Below are 21,371 nucleotides of genomic sequence, written 5' to 3'. Positions count from 1 at the left end.
CGATTTTTTTCAAGTTGAGTTGACATAAGACAAAAACTGATAAGAAACTTTTTTCTAAAAAATTTGTTAAATTGAACTTGGTGCCATTTATTCTGCAGAATTAGGGCTTAAATTTTACACCACAAATGTATCACCTTTTGCTTGTTGTAGTCCTTCAAAATATACCCAAAAAATTGAGTTTATTTTGGAATAAGTGTATCAAAACCAGTTTTTTTAGGTAGCTCAATTAAGTTAAAAAAGTGTTTTTTAATTAAGACAATTTGGCTACCAAAAATATATTCAGACAAGTCTTTTGAATTAATAAGTGTCGATACAAGTCCTTCTACATGAGATGCTCATTGTGATATAGTTTGCTCAATAATCAACCCGGTATTTCAGCCGCAATTATTGAAGCAGCGAATGGACCAAAAAATTTCACCGTTCTGGGTTAGAATTTAGGATCAATTTTCTCAGAATTAATAAACCAGATTGAAGTTAGTGACATATCATCAATTTTTCTAGTATCAAACGTGTTTTATAACTATCAGTTGAAAATTTCCATGTAGTTCGGGTCCTAAGGAATTAGACTCCCAACAAAACAAACAATCGCAAAAAACTTAAATTTAGACTATAAATCTGTGAATTTAGACAATAAGAACAAGGCCAAGAATAATTTTAGTTAATATTGAAATTATACAAAAACCAAAGTAAAAAGTTGTCACAGGAATTATCAAATTATTATAAAAAACTTTTACGAAACATTTTGAAGAAAAAGTTTAATTTGTATTTGAAACACATCAATTGGCATAAATAACCGCAGTTACATTTGGGCAGCCAGCTGTACTCAGACAGAGTTAATTCGTGTTTGGAATCGATTTTATCGCAACTTGCACGCAAGGTGTCGTATAAGTTCAATTACTTTTAGATCGTCTAATCTGCTCGTTGTCTAATTTTTTTACTCCCCTGTAGTACATCAGTGAATTATATTGCTTTGTTTTATACGAGTAGACAAGAATGTAATATCGTCTCAAGTTTTTTTTTCCCATGAAATTCGAAATTCTGCCAAAAAGTTTTCAATATGATTGCTTTTTACATTTGTGAAATGGGTTGCTCCTGTAAATCGCTAAAAAGTTTAAATTATTTTTTATGATTTTTCTGTTACGTTTTAGCATGCGTTTTGTTGGAAGTGGAGTGGCATTTAGAGACTGTAAATTGAAGTCGTGCTGAAATACTTGAGTTTTTTTACGTCTTCGAAAATTCATCAACAGAATTTTGTCGCAGAGGTTAAACGGTTATAAGCTTAGGTGAGTCAATTAATTGAAGCCAATGCTTATCGCTAACCTATTTTGAGACGTATTTGTTTGTCGAAAGCAGAAAATGTTTGCAATAATTTTTGCTGATGACAATTTTTTTACAAATGCAACGCTTTTGTTATAAAACTGATTCATTTTTTTCACCCGAAATAGCAATTTTCTGTTTTAAATTTTTGTTCTTTTTTGTTCCGACTTTTGACTTTTTAGTTAAGAGTTTTTATACCAACTGAATAAAAGTGTTGTTCTGAGCTCAAATTTACAGAGATATTTTGCATGTGATCATTTTTGTAAAGCTACAGAGGCTTGAAAATTGCTAATTTGGCCAAATAGGGATGATTAGTGCGCGATAAATTGTGTTCTTATAACAGGCATAAGTGGCAAATTAATGCGTTCCAAAATAAATTGAGGCCAGCAATTTAGTCCTATTAAAACAATATGAGATGCAAAATACACCTTTTGTACTTTAGACAGTGCGTTGAGGGACAAAATGAATAAATAAATTTGAAAACAAAAGGTTCTGTTTTTTTTCTTCCAAAAAATTGTGGCAAATATTCAACCAAAAGACTTTTTGTTCGACCGTAAGGTGCAGTCGGAACATTCATGGATTCGTCCTCCTGATCTACAAGCAGTCTCGTTCATGCAGTTTATTTTCCTTTAAAAGTTTCAATCAGGATTCGCTGTACCCGCTACTGCTAAATCCACTCCAGTTTTTTAGAAGCATTTTCATTGCTGTGTGATAACTAATTTTTGAGATAACTAGTAATTCAATTTTTGATATAACTAGTAATCCAATTTTTGGGATAACTAATGCGCGCTAATTACCAGCTTTCCTTCATTTGCGTTTTGTAGGCTTAGAAATAAAATCGAAAGAAGTCAGGCAAATTTTGTGATCCAATTTTTTCAATATCAACAACTTTGTCTCTGTGTAACTTTTGTACAAGAGTTTGAAATTTTTACTGATATCTTTTATGAAGGGCTTTGAAATTTACCATGCAGATTCGGTCTAATTTTTTTCATGATCACCAAAATTGGATATTTTTTTTGTGATATGGATAATTTTGGGTATTTTTTGTGATAATCGGTCAGAGTGAACAATATGAACTGCATATAATGCGGCTGTTTTTTAGCGAGCAATTAGAAGTTAACTTTGCTTTTGAAGCGTTGACTAATCAAAAGTATCAGCCTGTGGATTTACTTGATCAGTTTGTCACTCTTTTGTGTCATTAATATATAAGAGAAGTTACGAGCGCATTTTTTATAGAATCAGTTCATTTTTTTTCACAAAAGTTGCACAATTAGTGTAAATTTATCCAAATTTAAGTTTGAAGAATGAGTTTGTATCCTTGTGCTCTAAAATTTTTGTTAACGATCGTTTTTTAAAAGTTTTCAAAGTATGAAAATCAAAAATTTTCAGTTTTGTAGACCTAATTACTGGTTAGGAGCGTCAATTTTTAATTTTTTTTTGTAGATTAAAATAGAACTTTGCTCAATGTCAAACAACGCACCACAAAATCACAAGCATAGTGGTAAAGCGTTCACTGTGAGATCGTCAGATCATTTGTTTGATCTGTCAGAGCAATGGTAGTATATGAGGATCAGCTCTCATTTGACTTCTAGCTTCAATTCTTCCACAGCCTTACTGGCTTCATTTGCAATATTGGCCTCACTTGAAACTGCTAGAAGCAAAAAAGAGCTCTCAGTGGAGTTGGGAAATGATAGAAACTGTCTATGCTTAAGCAGAGTTTATAGCTTTGAGTCCTCAATTTATGATGATTAATTTTGTTCTGATTTTAAAAAAATATTATGATTTTTATTATTAGAATTATGATGATTTTCTAATTTTGATTTTTTCCTGAGTCGTATCTCAAATTTTTTCTTGCATAAGTATTGTTCTTGGGCATACTTGGGTTTTGGGAAATTTTATGTACGAACTAAAAGATTTGCAAGTTTTTGTTTTATGCGATTAAGTTTTTTTTACATTTCTGTTGTTTTTTATCAAGCACTGAAATGATAATGCAAATATGATGACACACTGTTGCTGTTATTCACACACGCGATTAACAAGCGTTCTCATACTAGAATTAGGGTTTGTTTCCCAAACACAGCTTGTCAAAAAATTTCTGAAAAATGACACTTTTTAAAAATTTAGCTTTGAAGTGTCAGTTATTTTTCAAATTTGTTTCCTATATTTGTTTTAAATTACCTACTCCGATTTTGCTTAAATTTTATATATATTTTTTGCTGGAGAAGTTTATGTGGCTAGATACTTTTCGGCTTTTCGGTTAAATCTCCTTATTTGCCTCATAATGAGTTTCTGAAGGCTAGCTTGTAATGCAATTTTCTGCAATTAGTAACAGGGCGGATTTAGGAGGTCGGACACCCCCTCCTCAGGGATTCGACCCCTGCCGACCCAAAGGGTCCCCCTTTGTTCTGTTTTGAAATATCCATTTTTGGCTGACGGACCCTAAAATATTTCTAAGTCGCTTTTGGCGCCTATATTCAATAATTTTGAGGGGAAGCGCGCGCCAAAAAAACTTAATGTTATGGTTAAAATTTTCCAAAAAGCCTATAAACGCCTTTTTATGACTGTTTTTCAAAATTTTGCCTGAACTTTTGGCCAAAACAGTGTCTTTTTAATGCTTTGGGAGAGCTCGGAAAATCAGTTTGGTCGACCTAAAAAAAAGGTCTTCAAAATTTTTGATTTTTTAATCTCACTTCAAGAAAATTGTAGATCCGCCCTTCATTTGTAATAAATTTTTTTGCCATTATTCCTAAATCAGATGAAAGCCAACATTTTCGTGGGTTTTTCTGTCGGCTGGGATCAAAAACAAAAAGATTTTTTTTTGTGACGAATCAATTAATCAAAAACCGCTGCAACAGAAGCTTGAATTTTTGGTTTCAACTATTTTATGTAAAATTGACGTGCTTGGCTGTGCCTCATTTTCCGTCTCAAAGTTTCCAAGGTAAGAATTTGAAAAAGAAACGAAAATAAACAAACTAACTTTAGAATAAATTTAATTTTTTGAATAGTCTAGAAGGTCTTGTTTTTGTGCTTAGTAGCTTCTTCGGTTCCTCTATTTGAGTAGAAATTACATAGGGGGATCGCCGATAACCTGAATTACTGAAAAAATAGGAAACTCAAACTCATTTTGCTGCTTTGGAGAATCTTCCAGCATTATTTACACCTTAAACACGTTTCGAATAAATAGCTGAAAATTATAATTCTTTTTAATTACGACAAAAACTAGAAGAAATCAACGCTTCTTTCATTTGATTGAAAGAAAAAATTGTTTTTTTTTTCTGCCCAGTCCGTCAATGTATTTGTTTATTTTTCAATAAAGATCAACTAATGTTTTCATTTTTTTGAAAAAAGTGTATCTTAGAACTTCTAAAAAGCTAAAACTTCGGTCTTAAAGAAAATCTAAGTTTGGGTCCAAACCATTTTTGTTGATTATTTTTGTTACAGCTCTCTTTGGTATTAGGAAATTATCGTGTCACATTTGTTTTCATTTTCAGCGCTGTATTTTATGTCGTGTTTTATCTTACAATAGAATTTTTTAAAACAACACCTGCTGGTGAATTTGCTCTGGCATCTATAATTGTGATTGTTATTATCTAATTATATTTTGAGAGTGTCATTATAACGTCACCAAATCATAAATAATTTTCATTCGATGGTAAAAGTTCAGAAGTTCGTGACATTTGTTATTCTGAAGGTAATCTTGCAGTACTAAAAATTAAAACTATTGTCTATATTTTTACTTAAAGTTTGTAATTCATTTTATAAAACGACGCAAATTTTTTTGTGACATTAAGAAAAATGGTAAATTTTGGCGCTATCGACGTTATCAATGGATTTGTTGGCGGACTTCTGCTTGGTATCAGTTCAACCTTGAATCTTCTACTTTTTGGAGCCCTCACTGGAGTGAGTGGGTTCGTTTCGACTTCTTTGACCCTTCGGCTCAGATCTGGTCTTATCTGGAAGTTGACCTTCCTTATCGGAATGATGTCTGCTTTTCTCATATTTGCTCTTGTATTTAACACGAGAGAACTTGAAGTGGCTTCCCGGACTGTGGAGTTGTATGATCCCGATTGGTCGTCCCCGAATGCGTTTCGACTTCTGATTGGTGGGTTTCTAGTCGGCTTCGGGACCCGATTAGGCAATGGGTGCACGAGTGGACATGGCATCTCGGGTCTTCCACGACTTTCACTTCGCTCTTTTGTGGCTGTCGGCTGTTTTTTCGGAATGGCTCTCGTGACAGCGAATATTCTTCATCACACTGGTTAGTTATTTACTTCATTGGTTTTGCCTGATCGGCATCAGTTTTGCGGTTCTTATAATCTGCTTAAAGCTCGATCGGGAGCAGGAAAACTTTCAAAAATCAGTAACATAGCGTTCGTGTTTGTGTTTTTTGCTCATTTCTGTACAATTTGCAGCAGGTTTTTTAAAAATGACCTCGCTTATCGTGTTCAAGATTGACATGATTTGCGAGAGCAAAATCCAGGACAAAAACTCAATAGCTTAAGCGGACGCCTCCATGTTAGAGATTAAACCCCTTTTTGATTATATTTTACGACATCTGTTTCCTGCCAAGTAACCCTATAATTTTTCTAAATGCGTTTTGGGAACCTATAGATATCAGTTTGGAGGGGCGAGCCGAATATAAATTTGGAGCGACCTGAGAAAAATCTATTTCAGCGATTGGTGTATTTGTCGAATGTTTTTGTACGTGTTAATTTTTGTACGTGTTAATAAGCAATGTAATTGAAGTTTCAAGCGCAACTACACCGCAAATTTGTTTCAGACTTTTTTGAGTTACAGCGACTAGAAGAAGCCCGCGAATCATTCGAACGAGAAACAACCTCACTTGTAGTGGGGGTCACTCTAGCTATAATTATCGCAATCATGATTGCCGCGTGGATCATCAGCTTCGTAGTTGAAGGAGCTGAACACCTTGCACGTGAACTTATACATAACGTCATCAAATTCTCTCTCGGTTTTGTATTCGGAATGGGTTTATCTCTTTCGGGAATGTCGCGACCCTCGAAAGTGCGGAACTTTCTCGTCTTTGACAAAAACTGGGACATTACGCTAATGATGGTTCTTATAGGCGCCATTGGGTTCAACCTGATATCTTTTCAATTGATTCTCAGAAAGAAAAAGGAAAAACCAATTTTGGCCGATGAATACCACTTGCCATGTAATAATACGAAATTGGACTGGAAACTATTTGCGGGTACTATTATTTTTGGAATTGGCTGGGGAACTTGTTTCTTCTGCCCTGGACCTGCCCTCCTGGCGGCCCTGACCACAAGTGCAGGAGCATTCTGCATGATCTTCACTGTTATCGGAATGTACGCGTTCGAACTATTTAATTTTGTACTTGAGAAGGTGAATAAAAAAAATAAAGAGGAAAAATAAACGAAATGTCGAGTCAAAATGGCAAACAGTTGATTTGTAGAAATAGAATTTTGTTCGTAAATTTAAATTTATTTTGAAGTTAAGATCTGTTTCAGATGTTTTCAGATCTGCAATAACCATGAAAAACAATAGATCTGAAATAACCCATTCTTGAAAAACCCAATCGTTAATTTAACTTTTTATAACCCATTTAAGATCGAAACTTTAGATTGTTTATTCTATTCGGACATAAAAATTTGATCGTAATTTGAGATTTTATAAAATTGTAATTTCAGATCATTAACAAAAAATTTACTCTGAAACTCATATTGTAATTTCAGACATGGCATTCAGATTGTTATTTGGAACTTAAGAAAGTCGTGATTTCAGATTTTTTGCCAAAAATTACGAAATTACGCTAACTTTGAGTTAACTAAGAGGAGAGCACTGAGTTGATTGGAGCACTTAGTTTAGCGGTAAGGCCATAGCTTTGAGACTGTCAGGTCCTATGTTTGATTCCCGGCCAAAGAAATGATAGTATGCGAGGAAGCGCTTTTACTTCATATCTAGCTTCATGTCTACAACAGTTTGACTGATTTTTACTTCAAAAGAAGCAAACAATAGACAGTACTCGTAAAAAATGCCTCTGCTCAGCAATGCAAACGAACAGAATTTTATCCGGACCAAACGAACAAAGTTTGAACAAAAGTGTTTTTCTCAAACTGGGTTAAGATTAGACAAAAGATAAGACCGCAAAAGTTGCCTAGGATTTTACTAGAATTAGTATGCTGAAAATTTCCCCTAAAAATGGGTAATTTTGGCTTTTTTAGTTAATCAAGACTTAGTTAATTACTTTTCAACTAAAACAATTCATTTTCAAAAGTAAATCGCAAGAAGCCTCTTACACAGCCCAACAATTTTCTAGAAGAGTAAAATCTGCAAAAATCTGTTTAAGAGAATATAATTCTGCTTGACAGCCAAATAGTAGGATAGTCATTTTACTATACACAGCTCATAATCCATGTAGTAGAATATAGTGGGGTAGTCATTTTACTAGACAAAACTCATAATCTTTGGTGAAAACAAACTTTAAACGTTGTGAGCGAAATCATGAAGGTTTACTCTTCTACAATTTTGTTGCGTTGTGTAAGAGATTTCTTGCGATATAATTTTTTCACTAGTTATTTCTAGTTTAATTTTTTTTTGCTGTTATCGCAAAACAAATTTTAGCAAATTAATTTTTGTAAAAATCTAAGCAACTTTTGCTTTCTTCTCTTTTTGTCTAATCGAGACCCAATTTGAAAAACGTGTTTAAAGTTTTGAATGTTTTTCGTTTTGTCCGGCTAATTAAATTAGAACCGTAGAAATCTAAAACGTGTCTTACAATGACTTGATAATATCTTTAGACCTGCTAAATAGTTTTTGATAGATTTCCGCGGTTCACAGAACGAAAACACTATTTTAGTTTTATTTCAGAGGAATTTGTAGAGACTTAACTATTTTTGCTACTTTCTTTGGAAAAATCGAAAAAAAGTTTGTGGTTATTAGCTTTCGGCAAATCCATTTGAAGTCGGACTGATATGGTAACGCCGCCGATAGACAAAAAATCCAGTTCCTTGTTTGGGCTTGCAATCTAATTGATGATTATTAGGGTTTTTGAACAAATTTTTAGAAGCACTGTAAATGCTTAGAGTGGTCCTGGGAAATTGCGTTTTTTAAATTCGTATTTAAAATTTACCTTAGTTTTGAGTTGCCCGATTTCATGTTTCAATATTTTTGATCCGACCATTCCTTTTTAGAGTGGCGTGGGAAAAGAATTGAGGCGTGGATTGGTTTTTGTTCGAATTTAGGTACTTCTAAGAAATTCGGACTTGGTTAAGACTAATGCGCTGTTGCTTCTGCCTCTGATTTCAAAAACTATCAAAAAAATCTGTGAGTGTTGGGATTGAAGGGCTGATAATTTCTGTTTTTGTTTGAACAGATGACACCGATTTGAAAGAACCAGCAAGGGAATAAGCAATGAACCTCTGTAGTGTCACTATGATTTTTTTTATTATTTGAGCTAAATTTAACTAAAATAAAATCTTGCAGTTTAATACATAGTTAAGCCCTCGCCCACAGCCTGAAAAACCAACAGAGAATCTGAAAAAAAAACGTGTTCTTCTATTTTTTTAAATGATTTAATTAATTATTTATGATTTTTTGCTCGAATCACTCTGTGCTATTTGCTTAATTACCGGTAATTCTTGGTTACACATTCGAGGGCAACTGTTGTCTCGTGATCGGTAACTACATTTTTTTCGCATTATTAATTTTTTTTTTTTTAATTTTTTTTTTTTTTTCTACATGTTTTGGTTCCAATGAGGTCACACATATATAAAAATTGATAGAATTCGTTTATTCAAATTCTTCGTTTCTGTACAAAACAGTCCCATGCAAAACAGTCCGATACAAAAAAGTCCGAAAAACAGTCCCAATTAATAATTGTTTCAACAAACCGATAGGCCGAGAAATGTCCTTTGTTCAACAAACATAACAAAGAAAATAGTGGCCGCCGAAGCCGCGCCAACGTGTTGCGAGCTTGCTAACAGAGGGAGGACTTAATACGAAGTTTAGAACAGGTTATCGCCCCAAGCGGACTGTTTTGCATTGGACCGTTTTTTCCTTCATTACATAATTTTTTGGACTATTTTATATTGGACTGTTTCGTATGGGATTGTTTTGTATATGCACCAAAATCTTTTGTCCAACATTTTTTATGTTTTAGTAGCTATCTTCTTATTTTTTTGTAGACTGGCTTGTCATTCTGTATATTGATGCGTTGGCAGATTTAGGGCGGAGTTGGAGCAGAAGGGGCCGGAGGGGTCGCACGCTTTCTCAGGGATTTGACCCTCCCACCAACCAAAACGGGTTTTTTTTCCAAAAATCTGCCGCCCTCGAGAAAATCCCTAGATCCACCCCCTGTTTTGATGTATCAGTCGCTTTATCAGAGTAGCTTTTTCAGTGTGTCGGGAGAGCTCAGAATATTAATTAGGTCGATCGAAAAAAAAAAGATGGATGAAGTGTTTGATGTTATTTCATCTGCAAATAAGTTCAACGTCAACCACGGGTTTTTGGCTTGAAAGTTTTTTTGCTTGAAAAAATTGGATCAGAACATTGCTTATCTAAAAACTCAAACTTAAAGTAATCTTTATTTCGATTTGTGAAAATATTACTCAACATTAAAACTGAACAGAAATGCAAATAAAATATTTTGTGCAATTTTTTCAGAATAAAATAACTTTAAATCAATCTTAAATCAACCTATTGTTTGAAATTCTGATGTGATTTTTACACAACTTGAAGTTAATTGTAGAGTCTGTTGAAAAAAATCTCGGGGACCAAGCTTCCAGGAAAAAAAAACTTTTTTTTTCACGCACATTTATTTCACGCACAATCTTTTTTCCCCGTTATTATCTGTCAAAGTCAAAAAATTGTTAAAATTACTTAGTAATTCAAAAAGCTGAGTCGAAAAGTTATTAAAATTACTAAGTAATTCAAAAAGCTGAGGCATTTTTTAAGATAAATTGATAAACTTTTTTTGAGTAATTTTTTAAAACTTAACCTGAATTTTCAAGATTCACAAGTAGCTCTTTAGTGTGTAAATTAGAAAATTTAGTGTGACCCAAGAAAATTAGAGTCACGAGAAGATTCTGGTGCTTAAACTGGAAACTTGGTTTGAAGTCTGGAAGTTTTGTCTAATATAATCTATTCTGTGCCATTACACTAGGAGTCGGCATGAACGACGCTGCGTTGGATCCCATCGCCAAGAACGACGCCGCTGCCGTTCCTGCCGGATGGTGCATGTGGACTGAGTTAAACATATTCTGAGCAGCTACTGCCCCTGCCCCATTTGAGGGGGTGCCGAAACCACCCGGGAAAGATGATAGCGCCATGTGGTGGGGGTTATATCCGGGAGGTTTTATGTCTCCTCCGAAGTGTGTAGTCTCGTGTGTAGTGAAGGCGGAACTTCCGAGTTTGATGGCCGCTTTTCTGTTCCGCGTTTGGATGTTGTTTTTCTTTAGTGAAATCGGCCTGTCAACCTGAAAAAAATGTAAGCCTCGTAAAACTAAGGTCGGTTATAATAGTTGGGTGCGGCATTTGATCAGAAACTCAAAAAAATCTCAAAAAAACTATCGAATTCAATCAAAATTGTTGTATTGAATTAAAAAAATGTAGTTAATAGTAGACATTTTGAATTTCGATTTTTTTTGCTAGTATTCAAAAATGAAACAAATGTGCGTACCGGATTTTCAAACAAACGGATTTCAAAATTCCACTGCTTACCTAGTCAGTAAATTTTTATTCCAACCACTTCACAGGTAGGAACCAGTGGCGGATTTAGGGAAGCAGAAAGCACTCATCCCCCCACCGCCCCCCCATGGATTTGACCCATCCTACCAACCTTAAAAGTTTTTAAGGCGCATTGGGCACCAATACATACAAATTTTGAAGGGGAGCGCGTTCCTTTTTTGGTGTCTAAAAACGCCTTGTTTGGCCTGTTTGCTTCAAAACAAAATTTTGCCCGTGGCCCAAAAATTTTGGTGAAAATAGGGTCTTTTTAGTGTTCTGGGAGCGATTAGAAAATCAATTTGATCAACCTAAAATAAGGTTGACAAAAATCATGTCCAAAATTAAACCATATCGATATCCACTTATCATGTCGATAACTTCATCCTCAAATTATGTCGATAACTTTTGTCAGAATTCAATTTAGATAGAATACCATCCAGTTCTCGCAGTCTTTTAACCTAATCAATTCTTGTTTACTCACAAAAATTGAGGGAAAATTAAGAAAAAAATTTAAAATAATTTTTGCATTTTTCCAATATTTATATTTATTTATTTTTATGATTTTATGATTTTTCTATTTAAAGCTTTGTAATCGGAGGAACTTTTTGTGCTCAAATTTTGACATTGAATTTAGTTTTTTTCCCATCTACTTTTGTCTAGAGTCCAATCATAGAAAACTCGTTCTAATAGTTTTTTGGGTTTATAATGTTTATATTGTATGCAATTTCATAAAAACCTGGCTAAGATTATACATTTCACAGTTACTTTTACCATAACCCAAAGTTTTGCAACTGGGTGCTAGACTTTTAAAAAATTCACGATTTTTCTGCTGTACTCTTCATTTTACTTTAATAATATATCAAATTTCATACTCAAACTTCTCGTTTAGCGTTAGCGCAACGGTAGGGTCCAATTGTCCAATTATTGGTAACTATAATAGTCTTACAATCATTAATCTCAGTAGTGTGCCGAGGAGGGGGGCGAAGATTCTCTCCTTCAATTTTGGTTGCCAAATTTTTCCCAAAGGATCCCCGCATTTATCCCCACAAATCGATTATATTGGATTTTCGTGGTCTATAATGTTGTAGATATAATCGATTCCCATGTTACGTTCAGACAACAAAATTGGACTAAAAATGGATTTAAATCCATTTTTTCTCGCCAAAACAAAATGCATTATAGTTCATTTTGAATCCATTATAAATGAATTATTAACAAACCCCCACCTGAACCCACCCCCACCTTAAGTTAAGTTGGGGGGGGGGGGAGGGGGGGGGGGTTGTTGTAAATGGGCAAACGCTAGGGGGGTAATAGTTAGGTAGAAAAAAATTCAATGGAACAACAAGTAACCAGCGTAACCAACTTTAATTTAAAACGTAGAAAAGACTTTTTGTACGTTGAAATTCGCATCTCAGAAAAGTAGAAAAAAATCGATTATAATTTAGTTTCATTGTCAGTGTCCACAAAAGTGAAAATAATTTGATTACAATGGATGAAAAAAGGATTTTGTTGCCTCGAAGAACAGTAATATTATAATCCAGTTTTAATTGATTATATTCGATTTATTTTCTTTTTTGTGGACACTGACAAGGAAACTCAATTATAATCGATTTTTTTCATGGAACTCCAATGCAGGTCCCCCTTTGGTATAATTTTACGAGATCATTTTTTGGCTGACCAACATCAAAAATTTTCAAAATGCGCCTTTAGCGCCATTATAAGTAATTTTGAGGGGAGAGGACGCGCTGAAAAAACGCATTTTTTTGGTCAAATATTTTTAGACTGTTTTTCTTTCAAAAAAATGTCGACAAAATTTTCAATTTTTTTCGAAAAACCGCTCCCCCCGCCCAAAAAAAAAATTAACTCTGGGCGTGCCACTGATTCATCTGCTTATTTTTTTGGACTTACCTTCCAAAACATAGAGGGTCTGATTTCAGCATTTTTTACTTCAATTGAAAAGATTTTTGCATATTTCCTGCGATTTTTAAATTTACCAGCTCTGAGCTTCTATATTTCCTTTATATTTTTTCCTTCATTTTGTGTATACAGTTTATTCGTTTTCAATTGTTTTGGCTTATTGGATCAACCGTTCAATTCCCCCCCCCCCCACGCCAAATCAAATTGGGGGGGGGGGGAGAAAAAATGGATTTTTTTATTTAACTTTGAGAATAGCCTTTCAAAATTAAGCGTTTTACTGAAAAAAATTGAATTGAAACATTAATCTAGGCAATTACTAGCAATAAAAATGCAATCCCGCATACAAAAATTTACAAATCAGTTATCAATTTTATTTGCGCTATTTCATGAAATGCATATTTCATACAGAATCAATTTTCAGATTTAATACATGCTTGGGGAGGGCATTCTACGGTAGGGCACTTAGGGGGAAATGTACGGTTGATCCGGCTTATTTTATGTAGTTACTTTATATTGCGTCGTTTGTAATGCGAAGTATGGTGTGATGTTTCCGCTGTGCTTCTGCTCAAAACTTCGACTCAACAGGCGTGCGGCTGCTCATTTTTTGTCGGCCTAATTTCCGCTCGGTAAATTTTTCTGATTCCTTTTTAAACGCTGACGTTTGTGTTTCTCAACTTGTTTTCCTCAATATGAATTTCTCTCGAGAAAAACGTCAAACATTTTTGTAGATCACTTTTTTTTTCAAATAGCTGGTTCGTTTTAAAGTTTCCGCCTCTCTTTCTGTCTACTATCTTTCAGTTTTATTTTTAAGTTAATTCGAAATTGCTGCGAAGCTTTTCTTTGCCTGTATTGTTTTTTCTTAATGAATTAAGTGTTATTTACCGAATGAAGTTTGAAGTAGAGTCCACACGCATTACACACAGGCTGTCCGCTCCCATTGCGACGCCATAATGTAGTCACAGAAGTGTTGCAATTACTACACAGCGTGCCCGTCTTCTTAGAAAGGGTGACTCTTCTCTTGGGTCGAACCAGAGGTCGGTTGGTGCCATTCATCTTCTGGTAAAGACCACAGGCATTGCACAGGTACTGGCCCCCAGCCCCCCGACGCCAGAGGGGTGTTGATGTGGTGCCACAATTAACGCATTCCTTTTCAAAATCTAAACAAAGAAAAATGATATCTTTCTTTTTCTTATATCAAAAACCTAAGTTCCTGGATAATTTTTGGCATTATACCTTTACCATCATAACTTCCAGGCTACTAAGCGAAAAAAGACCACAGCTGTGAATTTTGTTATTAGGAGTATATGAAGCCAATGTAGCCTTTTTTTTATTCACCATGCATAAAAACAAAATTTTTCAGATAAAGTTTTGATAATTAAATTTATTTTTGTATTTTCATATTTAAGCTGTTTAAATGGATGATTTAGCCATTTGGTGTTGTTTCTTCTTGATTGGACATATGGGTAGGAAACTGTGTTATATCCAAAGAACCGAATTTATCTGACAAATTCGAATTATTAGTAAGTCTGTAAACAAAGTTTCAATAAGATTTTGTCGGTCCTATCCATGCTTTCAAATCTTTCAAATTATTTCATCTTTATTTTTAACAGTTGCTTTGGAACCGTGCATTTTTTGGTCAAAATGATGACAAAAATGAGATCAATGAAACTTGCCTTTGCGTTTTGTCGAAGCCAAATGAATTCCACCTGCTGCTGACGGGTAGTAGCGCAGAGCAGCCATTCCGCTCGCGTAGAACGAGGAGCCATCTGGGGCTGTTTTGAAGGCGCCGTGCAGACATGGGTTATTGTAGGCATACGATGCCGCAAACATGTTGAACAAAGACGCCGGGTGAGGTTCCGAAGAACATTGCGAGACACCGGGACTCAACTGCACTGCAGATGTCGGAACCTGAAGTGCATTCGAGTAAGGTGTGTTAAACTGACTATTAGCCGAAAAGGCGGCCGGTCTCAATCCTTCAGCAAATGATGAAGAGTCGTTCAGTGAAGAAGGGTTGTTGTTGGATTCTCCCTGGAAGTTGTTCAGTGCCAGTCCAGAGATGTTCGCAGGGGTTGAGTGCGCATATGAGTTGGCTGAGGCATAGAATTGGGCCGCTGTTTTGAAATAGTCATCTGAAACATGACCCGCATTGGCAAAACTAAGATTGCAATCGATTATCGCAAGTAAAATCTACAGTTCAACAAGCTAGTTTATTTTTATGCGCTAAATAATGGATTTTTTTTACTATCAAATTGATCACATTCGATTGCAATTTATACTTATTTTAATCGATTCGATAGTGATGTAGACAATTTTACATGGTAGAGGAGATAGTACATAGTTTTTAAACTAACAAAGGTTATTTTCTGAGCTGAAATAATTTTCGATAACCTAAAATATATATCTTGCACGGATATCGTGTTCCATTTTGTATACCAATTTCGGAAATGTTTTCAGAAAAACTTAGACTATCAGACTGAAAAATTGACACTCATATGTTGAAAAATTAGGTTTTTAAGACTTTATGATTCATATCATAGACTTACAATTATTTGATGCGCCTGTATATTGTTTTGCACTCTGAATGCCAGCTCCCAATCTTCCATTGGGGTTGGCGAAGTTCGGTCCAGCTCCCCCTAATTTCCAGGGATAGCCGACAGCCGTCAGTTCCAGCAACTGGTAGTAGTCCATATTAGGAGCACCTGTGCTTGAACCCAGTGAACCCTGGTCTGTTTTGGCTTGGTTCAGCTGGGGGAAAAGTGATGAGTCATTTAGGGTACTGCTAGATTCTGGTCCAAAATGGGGGAGAAAATTGTTGCTTTGGGAAGCGATAGAATCTGCCGTTGTTTGACTGAAGTGCGGGTTGAATACTTTGCCGTTTGAGAATGACTGATTTCGATTGAAAGAGGAATTGCCTGAAGTGCCTGAAATCAGAACAAAAAAGAGTAAAAATTAGAAAAAACTAAACTTTTAGGTATTTTTCTTTAATCTAGTTTTAGGACCGTATGCAAGCCAATTATAGATCATAATATGCGCTTTTTTCACGTAGAACCAACGCCTTGCTTTTGCTTTATAAACTTTCATGTTAAGTTGCTTCGTTAACTTTATAAATCCAAAGTTTTAAGGGCTCTAAAAGACTTTTTTAGGAAAAGATTTGTGTTATTTGAGTGGGTGTTGTTGTTTTTAAGTTTAACCGAAAAAAAGTTACCTCAAAGGTTAAAAACAAGGTGATCAAATCCTAACTATTTCTGCTCAAACACAAAATGATTTGATATTTTAGCTCAACCAGGTGCTTTTTCTTGTCTTCAAAATACACTTTCAATCAAAACGAAAGTGCATTTTCTGGTATTTTCAAACCTCTTTGATTTTCGGAACGGATAAAGCCAACTTGAAATCACCCTTCGAAAAGTACCTTTTAGCTTTTCCATTGATCAATGTATCCGTAATTAAGCTCCATTACCAAATCAGATCCCTTTAATACTGTATATATTAGAGTTTGCATAAAACTACAACCCCCTATTAACTGACTAGCAATTTGAAACCGCAAAAGGTGTTAAGCACTTCGTGCCAAGATAACCAAATTATTTCAAGTTGATGCTCGATTATTCCAGTTAATCTTGAGTTCCTGAGTTAAAATAACCCCAAAATGACACCTGTGTACTTTTTATCTGGGAGAGTTGTGAAATTTGAAGCCTCTATTGCCAATATCTTTTGATCGAAAGTCGAGACAAAATTGCAAATTCGTTTCAAGTTATCGCCGCGTGAAATACTCTTTAGTTTGAGACTTGTGAAAAATAAACAGAGTTTATTAGAACTAGATCGTATCTTCTTCTGGCTTTTAATGGCGTTAGATCAGATTAAAAAGGCGAGAGATCTCGCTCGGAATTTGTTTCTAATATCCACGAGATCCTATCTTTCTCGGGGGCTGTTGGGCAAACTGTGTTGTATATTGGCTGGAGTTAGCCCAATTAAGTGGGCTTCACTTGTACTGATCAGATAACGTGTGATTGAAATGAGGGGATTGGGTTTGTTGCAAAATATTTCAGTTTTCAAATGAACCCTGATTAATGAAAAAAATGCAAAAGCGCTCAAAAATTTTTCAAAGTAAATGCTTGGAAACCCTAAAAAATAATAGAACTTAACTTACTTGTCAAAATTTTTACAACATTTTTTATAATGTTTTCAAATCAATGGATTCATCAGCTTATGTTTATCAATTTAATTTTTTTGTCAAAAAATAATTTTAATTATGTTTCATTTCAGAACTTAATTTAATATTCAGTTATACAAGAAACTGAAATATTTCATAATTGGTCAGAAATATGTTATGTCCAAAACAATAGATTCTCAGAAAAACAGCTCAATCGGTGAAATTGAGGGCAATTATTGACCGAGTATGTCTTGATGTCGTCAAATATTATTTAAGACAGCCTAGTAGTTCAGATTTTTTAAAAAAAAACAAGAAAACGGGCTTTCCCTTTTTAACTGATTGCTACAGTGATCTAGAATGTTTATTTCGATCTGATTTCTGCAAATTGTTTTTTATATATCTTTTGCTTGTCTCTTTATTTTATGTTCCTACTACTTCACGTAGTGACTGGAATGATATTTGGAGTAGAGAGGACTTTTCCACTCGATTTAAGGTACTTCACAAAAACCGTAGCAGTCAAAGTATGATATATTAAAGCTCTTTAGATGGGGGTTCGGATTCCAAACTTTCCTGTTTCCAGACCAACTTAAACTGAGAATTGAATGAAAATCTGAACTCAATATTCAATTTGCGACAATTTATTTTAACTGTTTTTAAGGCCTGCGGCGTTTTATTTTATTTTTTTTGAATTCACTTTGCTGAATCCACTTCGCGGCTCCATTTCGCTTTAAAAGCAAACTCAAATCATTTTTTCTGATAAATACAAAATTTTATTACAAAAGTTTGAGAGAGTTCAAATTCGGCTTATCTCAGAAGTTTAACCGGCTTTCATTTTTATAATTTCTGATTTTGCATGAAAAATTCCTTTGCCTTCGCTGGTCGGAACAAGCAAAAGTAATAGCCCATAAATGTTTTTACGGGCCATTTTTTTCTAGTCTATGCAAACAAATAGCTATGCGTTTTTGCTTTTTGCTTTTGTATTTCTGGCGTTTTTTGCTTTTTGGGCTGAAAATTGAGGCCTTGCTTCAAAATGATGCCTTGCGTCAATTTAGCAGCCGGAAAAGTGAGAAACTGGGACACTGGCTCAGACTTTTCAATTGCCCTTCCTTTTGACAATTGCAAAACAATTGCAGGTTTTTTATTCAAAAATTTTTATAAGCAAATCAGCATACACAGGCGCAGATTTAAAAATTTCTCAAGGGTTGCTTTTAAATTGACATACTAGTCAAGTTTTTTCGTATGTCGACCAGCTGATTTTCCGAGCTATTCCAATAATCCGAAGACGATAAGGAATCTATTTTGCTGAAGAGTTCAGCGCAGCAGTCAATTTTTTAAATAAACATGCCAATCAGGACGTTCTGGAACAGTTATGAACGCTTTGAACTGAAAATTCTGTTACTGCGTGCTCTCACCCCAAACTTAATGTACGTTGGCGCGGAAGGCTCCTATAGAAACGTTTCAGAATTGGTCGCCAAAAATGGATGTAAAAAATACCAAAAGGAGGCTTTCGGAGTGGTAGGCGATTGAGTCATAGCCATGAATTCCGTTAACAAGTATTGTTACCAACGGAAACGGAATACATTCTCCGCGTTTTTTTTCTGTGAAAGCTTCATGGCTTACGAGCGTTTTTTGGCGTATTTTAGTATTTATGACACCGCTCTGTTTCAATAAGTTTCGAAAATTGGAGCTCACTAAATTATAGACCGTTCGTTGTTTTGTTTAATGGTTATAAATTAAAATACACCCAGAAAGTAATTCTAAAAAGTTGAAAAGAAAAGTTTTTAATTTAAATTATTTCTGCCATACATTAACTTACCGTAAAATAATTTTGAATCTGCAGTAGTGCCCTGAGTACTTGCCAAATTGGCCCCAACCTGTGCCGAAGCTACAGAAGATCCGAAGCTAGTTGGAGTCGCTAGTGACGGGAACGAAGCCACGGATCCGGTCGATATACCCGAGTTTAGCAAAGCGGAATTCGCTGACGAAGAACAATTTAGGTTAAAACTATAAGAATGTAACGGGTTTTGATTATTAATAACCAGAGATTGCTGATTTTGGGTTGAGAGGCTGGCGGCGGGTGAATTTAGTGGCCGCATCGGGTTGCCACCGATATTGTTTGCGATCATTCGGGAGATTTTTGCGGGTGATTAACACTTGACTGGCTCTGTGTTGCGATATAAGAGCTCGCAATTATCAGCTGATTACCTTCGCTGGTGTTATGATAGGCTCAGAAGATCAGTTAAAATTTATGTCGAAATAAACAGGTGATAATCGATTAAGCTTCAAAACCGCGCAAATCAACACAGCTTGTACCTTTTTGCTTGTTCTCGATTGTGATTGGCTGAAATATTGCGCACCTGTGTCGCTCTGTTGCGCCCGGTGGATTATTTACAGGAATTAAGAATTTTTTGGCGCCAAAAGGGCAATTTGGTCTGACAACTTGCGTCTCTGACAGACAAAATAAGCAAGATTTGAATCTTCACCCTCTCTTCAAACGTGCTTCAACCCCTGCCGTGACTTAGTAGCGAAACATATACAAAAGTACATAATTTGTAGCCAAATTAATTTTCCTAATTCCTCGGTTTAGAAAAGCCCGCATGCCCAATGGTTAGTTAAAATAGTTTAAATAAACTATCAACTAATTAACCTACCTTAAGTACTGCACTCTAATCCTCTTTGGATTCTCGAAGGAAGTCGTGGATATCCGAATACACTAACCGTCGGCTCGACTTAAGTCTAGAGAAAATAAATTATAATAGCGAATTGTTTTTCCTGGAGTAGATAAACAACAGCAAAATTGTTTATGAAATCTGATAATCCCTAATATATGTTATCGTAAAGATCATTAACTTCGCAACTTTTGTCCGGGCAGTCAAGGCTAGTTTTAGCCCGCAACCAGAACAACCAAAATCTCTAAAGTTGTGAGTTTACCCCTTTTTTGCTTTGAGAACCAGAGCCAAAATGCGATAGAGAGACGTAGGTTGTTTACCGGGTGTTAGTAATCAATTTTCAGATCGTTGGTTCATCTGCCTTTTGGCGACAATCCACAATAAGCCCAATTTAGTTTTCTACTAACAAACCTATTTTGACGGCCGCGAGATCTTTCCATTCGGAAAACCCTAAGCCTCCCTCCTTTCATTTCACAAATACACTCTATGTAGAAAGAAATATGTTTGTGATTGGCTTCAAAAGTACAAACTCCACACAATCATTTTTTGAACTTATTGAAAATTTAACCAAGCGACTAAGATTTGTTGCATGAAGAAGGTTTCAAAATTTTTTACGGTTAAAATAAATCATGGGCAAAGTTTGAAAGATCTTTAAAATATATTTTATAAACCCCTCACAAAAGGAGGTAAGAGTTCATACTTCGAATCAGGGGCGGATTTAAGAGGAGGGGGGCGGACGCCTCCTCCCTCAGGGGTTCGACCCCCTGCCGACCCAAAGGGTTCCCCCTTTGTACTATTTTCTAATATCCATTTTTGTCGATGGCCCCTTAAAGTTTTCTAAAGGCGCCTCCAGCGCCAATATATACTAATTTTAAGGGGGGAGCGCGCGCTAAGAAAACGCGATTTTTTGGTCAAAATTTTCCAAAAAGTGCCTAAAAACGCTTTTTTTTGGCCTGTTTTTTCAAAATTTTGTCTGCAGCGCAGAAAATTTGGCCAAAGTATAGACAAAACAGTGCTTTAGAAGAGAGCTCGAAAAATCAATATGGTCGACAAAATTTTCGAAAATTTTTTGGAAATCCAACCCCCCCCCCCCTCGAGAAAATCCTAGATCCGCCCCTGCTTCGAATATAAATTAAAAAGCATGGGTAACCTTTTCAATTCTGTGTGCCACTTTTCTTAAAATCAAGGGTAAACCAATTTTGATTTTTATTCGATCGTCCATTTGAGGTTACTCCTTTGTAGTGCTGACTCGTATTTTTTAAGCCTCCAATTGACCAAAGTAACAACCCATCGTGTCGATTATCATTTCGCTTAACATTTTTCTAACAGATGTGTCTAATGGCTTTGTCAATATTTTGAAAGCCAAACATGATGTGTGGCTTGTTTAATCAAGCCTCTAAGCGCCAATTCAATACTTTTTTTAGCAAAGCATCGGTTAACAATCTTTTTCCTCTAATAAATTTCAGCTCTCGTCAGAATTTAGCACAGCTTTTTCCAAGATTTTCTTAGTCATTTGTGATTTGGCTCTATGTTTGCTCCTCAATTGGTTTCATTTTTGTTTGTTTGTCATTAGACAGTCATACGAGCCATTAGGTACGGAAAAAATGACTAGC

General features: G+C 35.2%; 4 protein-coding genes across 4 annotated transcripts in view; 2 read left to right on the top strand and 2 right to left on the bottom strand.

Moving 5' to 3' along the window:
• LOC134847564 (uncharacterized) overlaps positions 1 to 21,371 on the top strand; it is a 318,779-nt gene that overhangs the window by 130,377 nt on the left and 167,031 nt on the right. The window lies entirely within an intron of this gene.
• LOC134847567 (casein kinase I-like) overlaps positions 1 to 21,371 on the bottom strand; it is a 584,249-nt gene that overhangs the window by 426,946 nt on the left and 135,932 nt on the right. The window lies entirely within an intron of this gene.
• On the top strand, positions 4,952 to 6,936 carry LOC134848290 (uncharacterized). The gene is made up of 2 exons (XM_063865684.1): positions 4,952 to 5,575; positions 6,098 to 6,936. Exons 1-2 carry the CDS (start codon positions 5,113 to 5,115, stop codon positions 6,712 to 6,714), a joined length of 1,080 nt encoding a protein of 359 aa, XP_063721754.1. The 5' UTR covers positions 4,952 to 5,112; the 3' UTR covers positions 6,715 to 6,936.
• Positions 10,327 to 19,390, bottom strand: LOC134847943 (erythroid transcription factor-like). The gene is made up of 5 exons (XM_063865242.1): positions 18,906 to 19,390; positions 15,486 to 15,863; positions 14,616 to 15,071; positions 13,825 to 14,099; positions 10,327 to 10,775 (listed from the first exon to the last, which is right to left on the bottom strand). The coding sequence occupies exons 1-5, from the start codon at positions 19,213 to 19,215 to the stop codon at positions 10,431 to 10,433; spliced, it is 1,764 nt and encodes a 587-aa protein (XP_063721312.1). The 5' UTR covers positions 19,216 to 19,390; the 3' UTR covers positions 10,327 to 10,430.

The sequence above is a fragment of the Symsagittifera roscoffensis genome, chromosome 6 (assembly GCF_963678635.1).
Source record: "Symsagittifera roscoffensis chromosome 6, txSymRosc1.1, whole genome shotgun sequence".
Taxonomy (NCBI): Eukaryota; Metazoa; Xenacoelomorpha; order Acoela; family Convolutidae; genus Symsagittifera; species Symsagittifera roscoffensis.
This window is presented reverse-complemented; position numbering and strand designations above follow the sequence as displayed.

Excerpts from the sequence above, each read along its gene's own strand:
- LOC134848290 (XM_063865684.1), top strand. The coding sequence starts at position 5,113 with ATGGTAAATTTTGGCGCTATCGACGTTATCAATGGATTTGTTGGCGGA. Across the intron at positions 5,576-6,097 it reads GAATATTCTTCATCACACTG|ACTTTTTTGAGTTACAGCGA; the intron begins GTTAGTTATTTA and ends AATTTGTTTCAG.
- LOC134847943 (XM_063865242.1), bottom strand. The coding sequence starts at position 19,215 with ATGATCGCAAACAATATCGGTGGCAACCCGATGCGGCCACTAAATTCA. Across the intron at positions 15,864-18,905 it reads AGATTCAAAATTATTTTACG|GCACTTCAGGCAATTCCTCT; the intron begins GTAAGTTAATGT and ends TTCTGATTTCAG. Across the intron at positions 15,072-15,485 it reads TACAGGCGCATCAAATAATT|ATGACTATTTCAAAACAGCG; the intron begins GTAAGTCTATGA and ends GTCATGTTTCAG.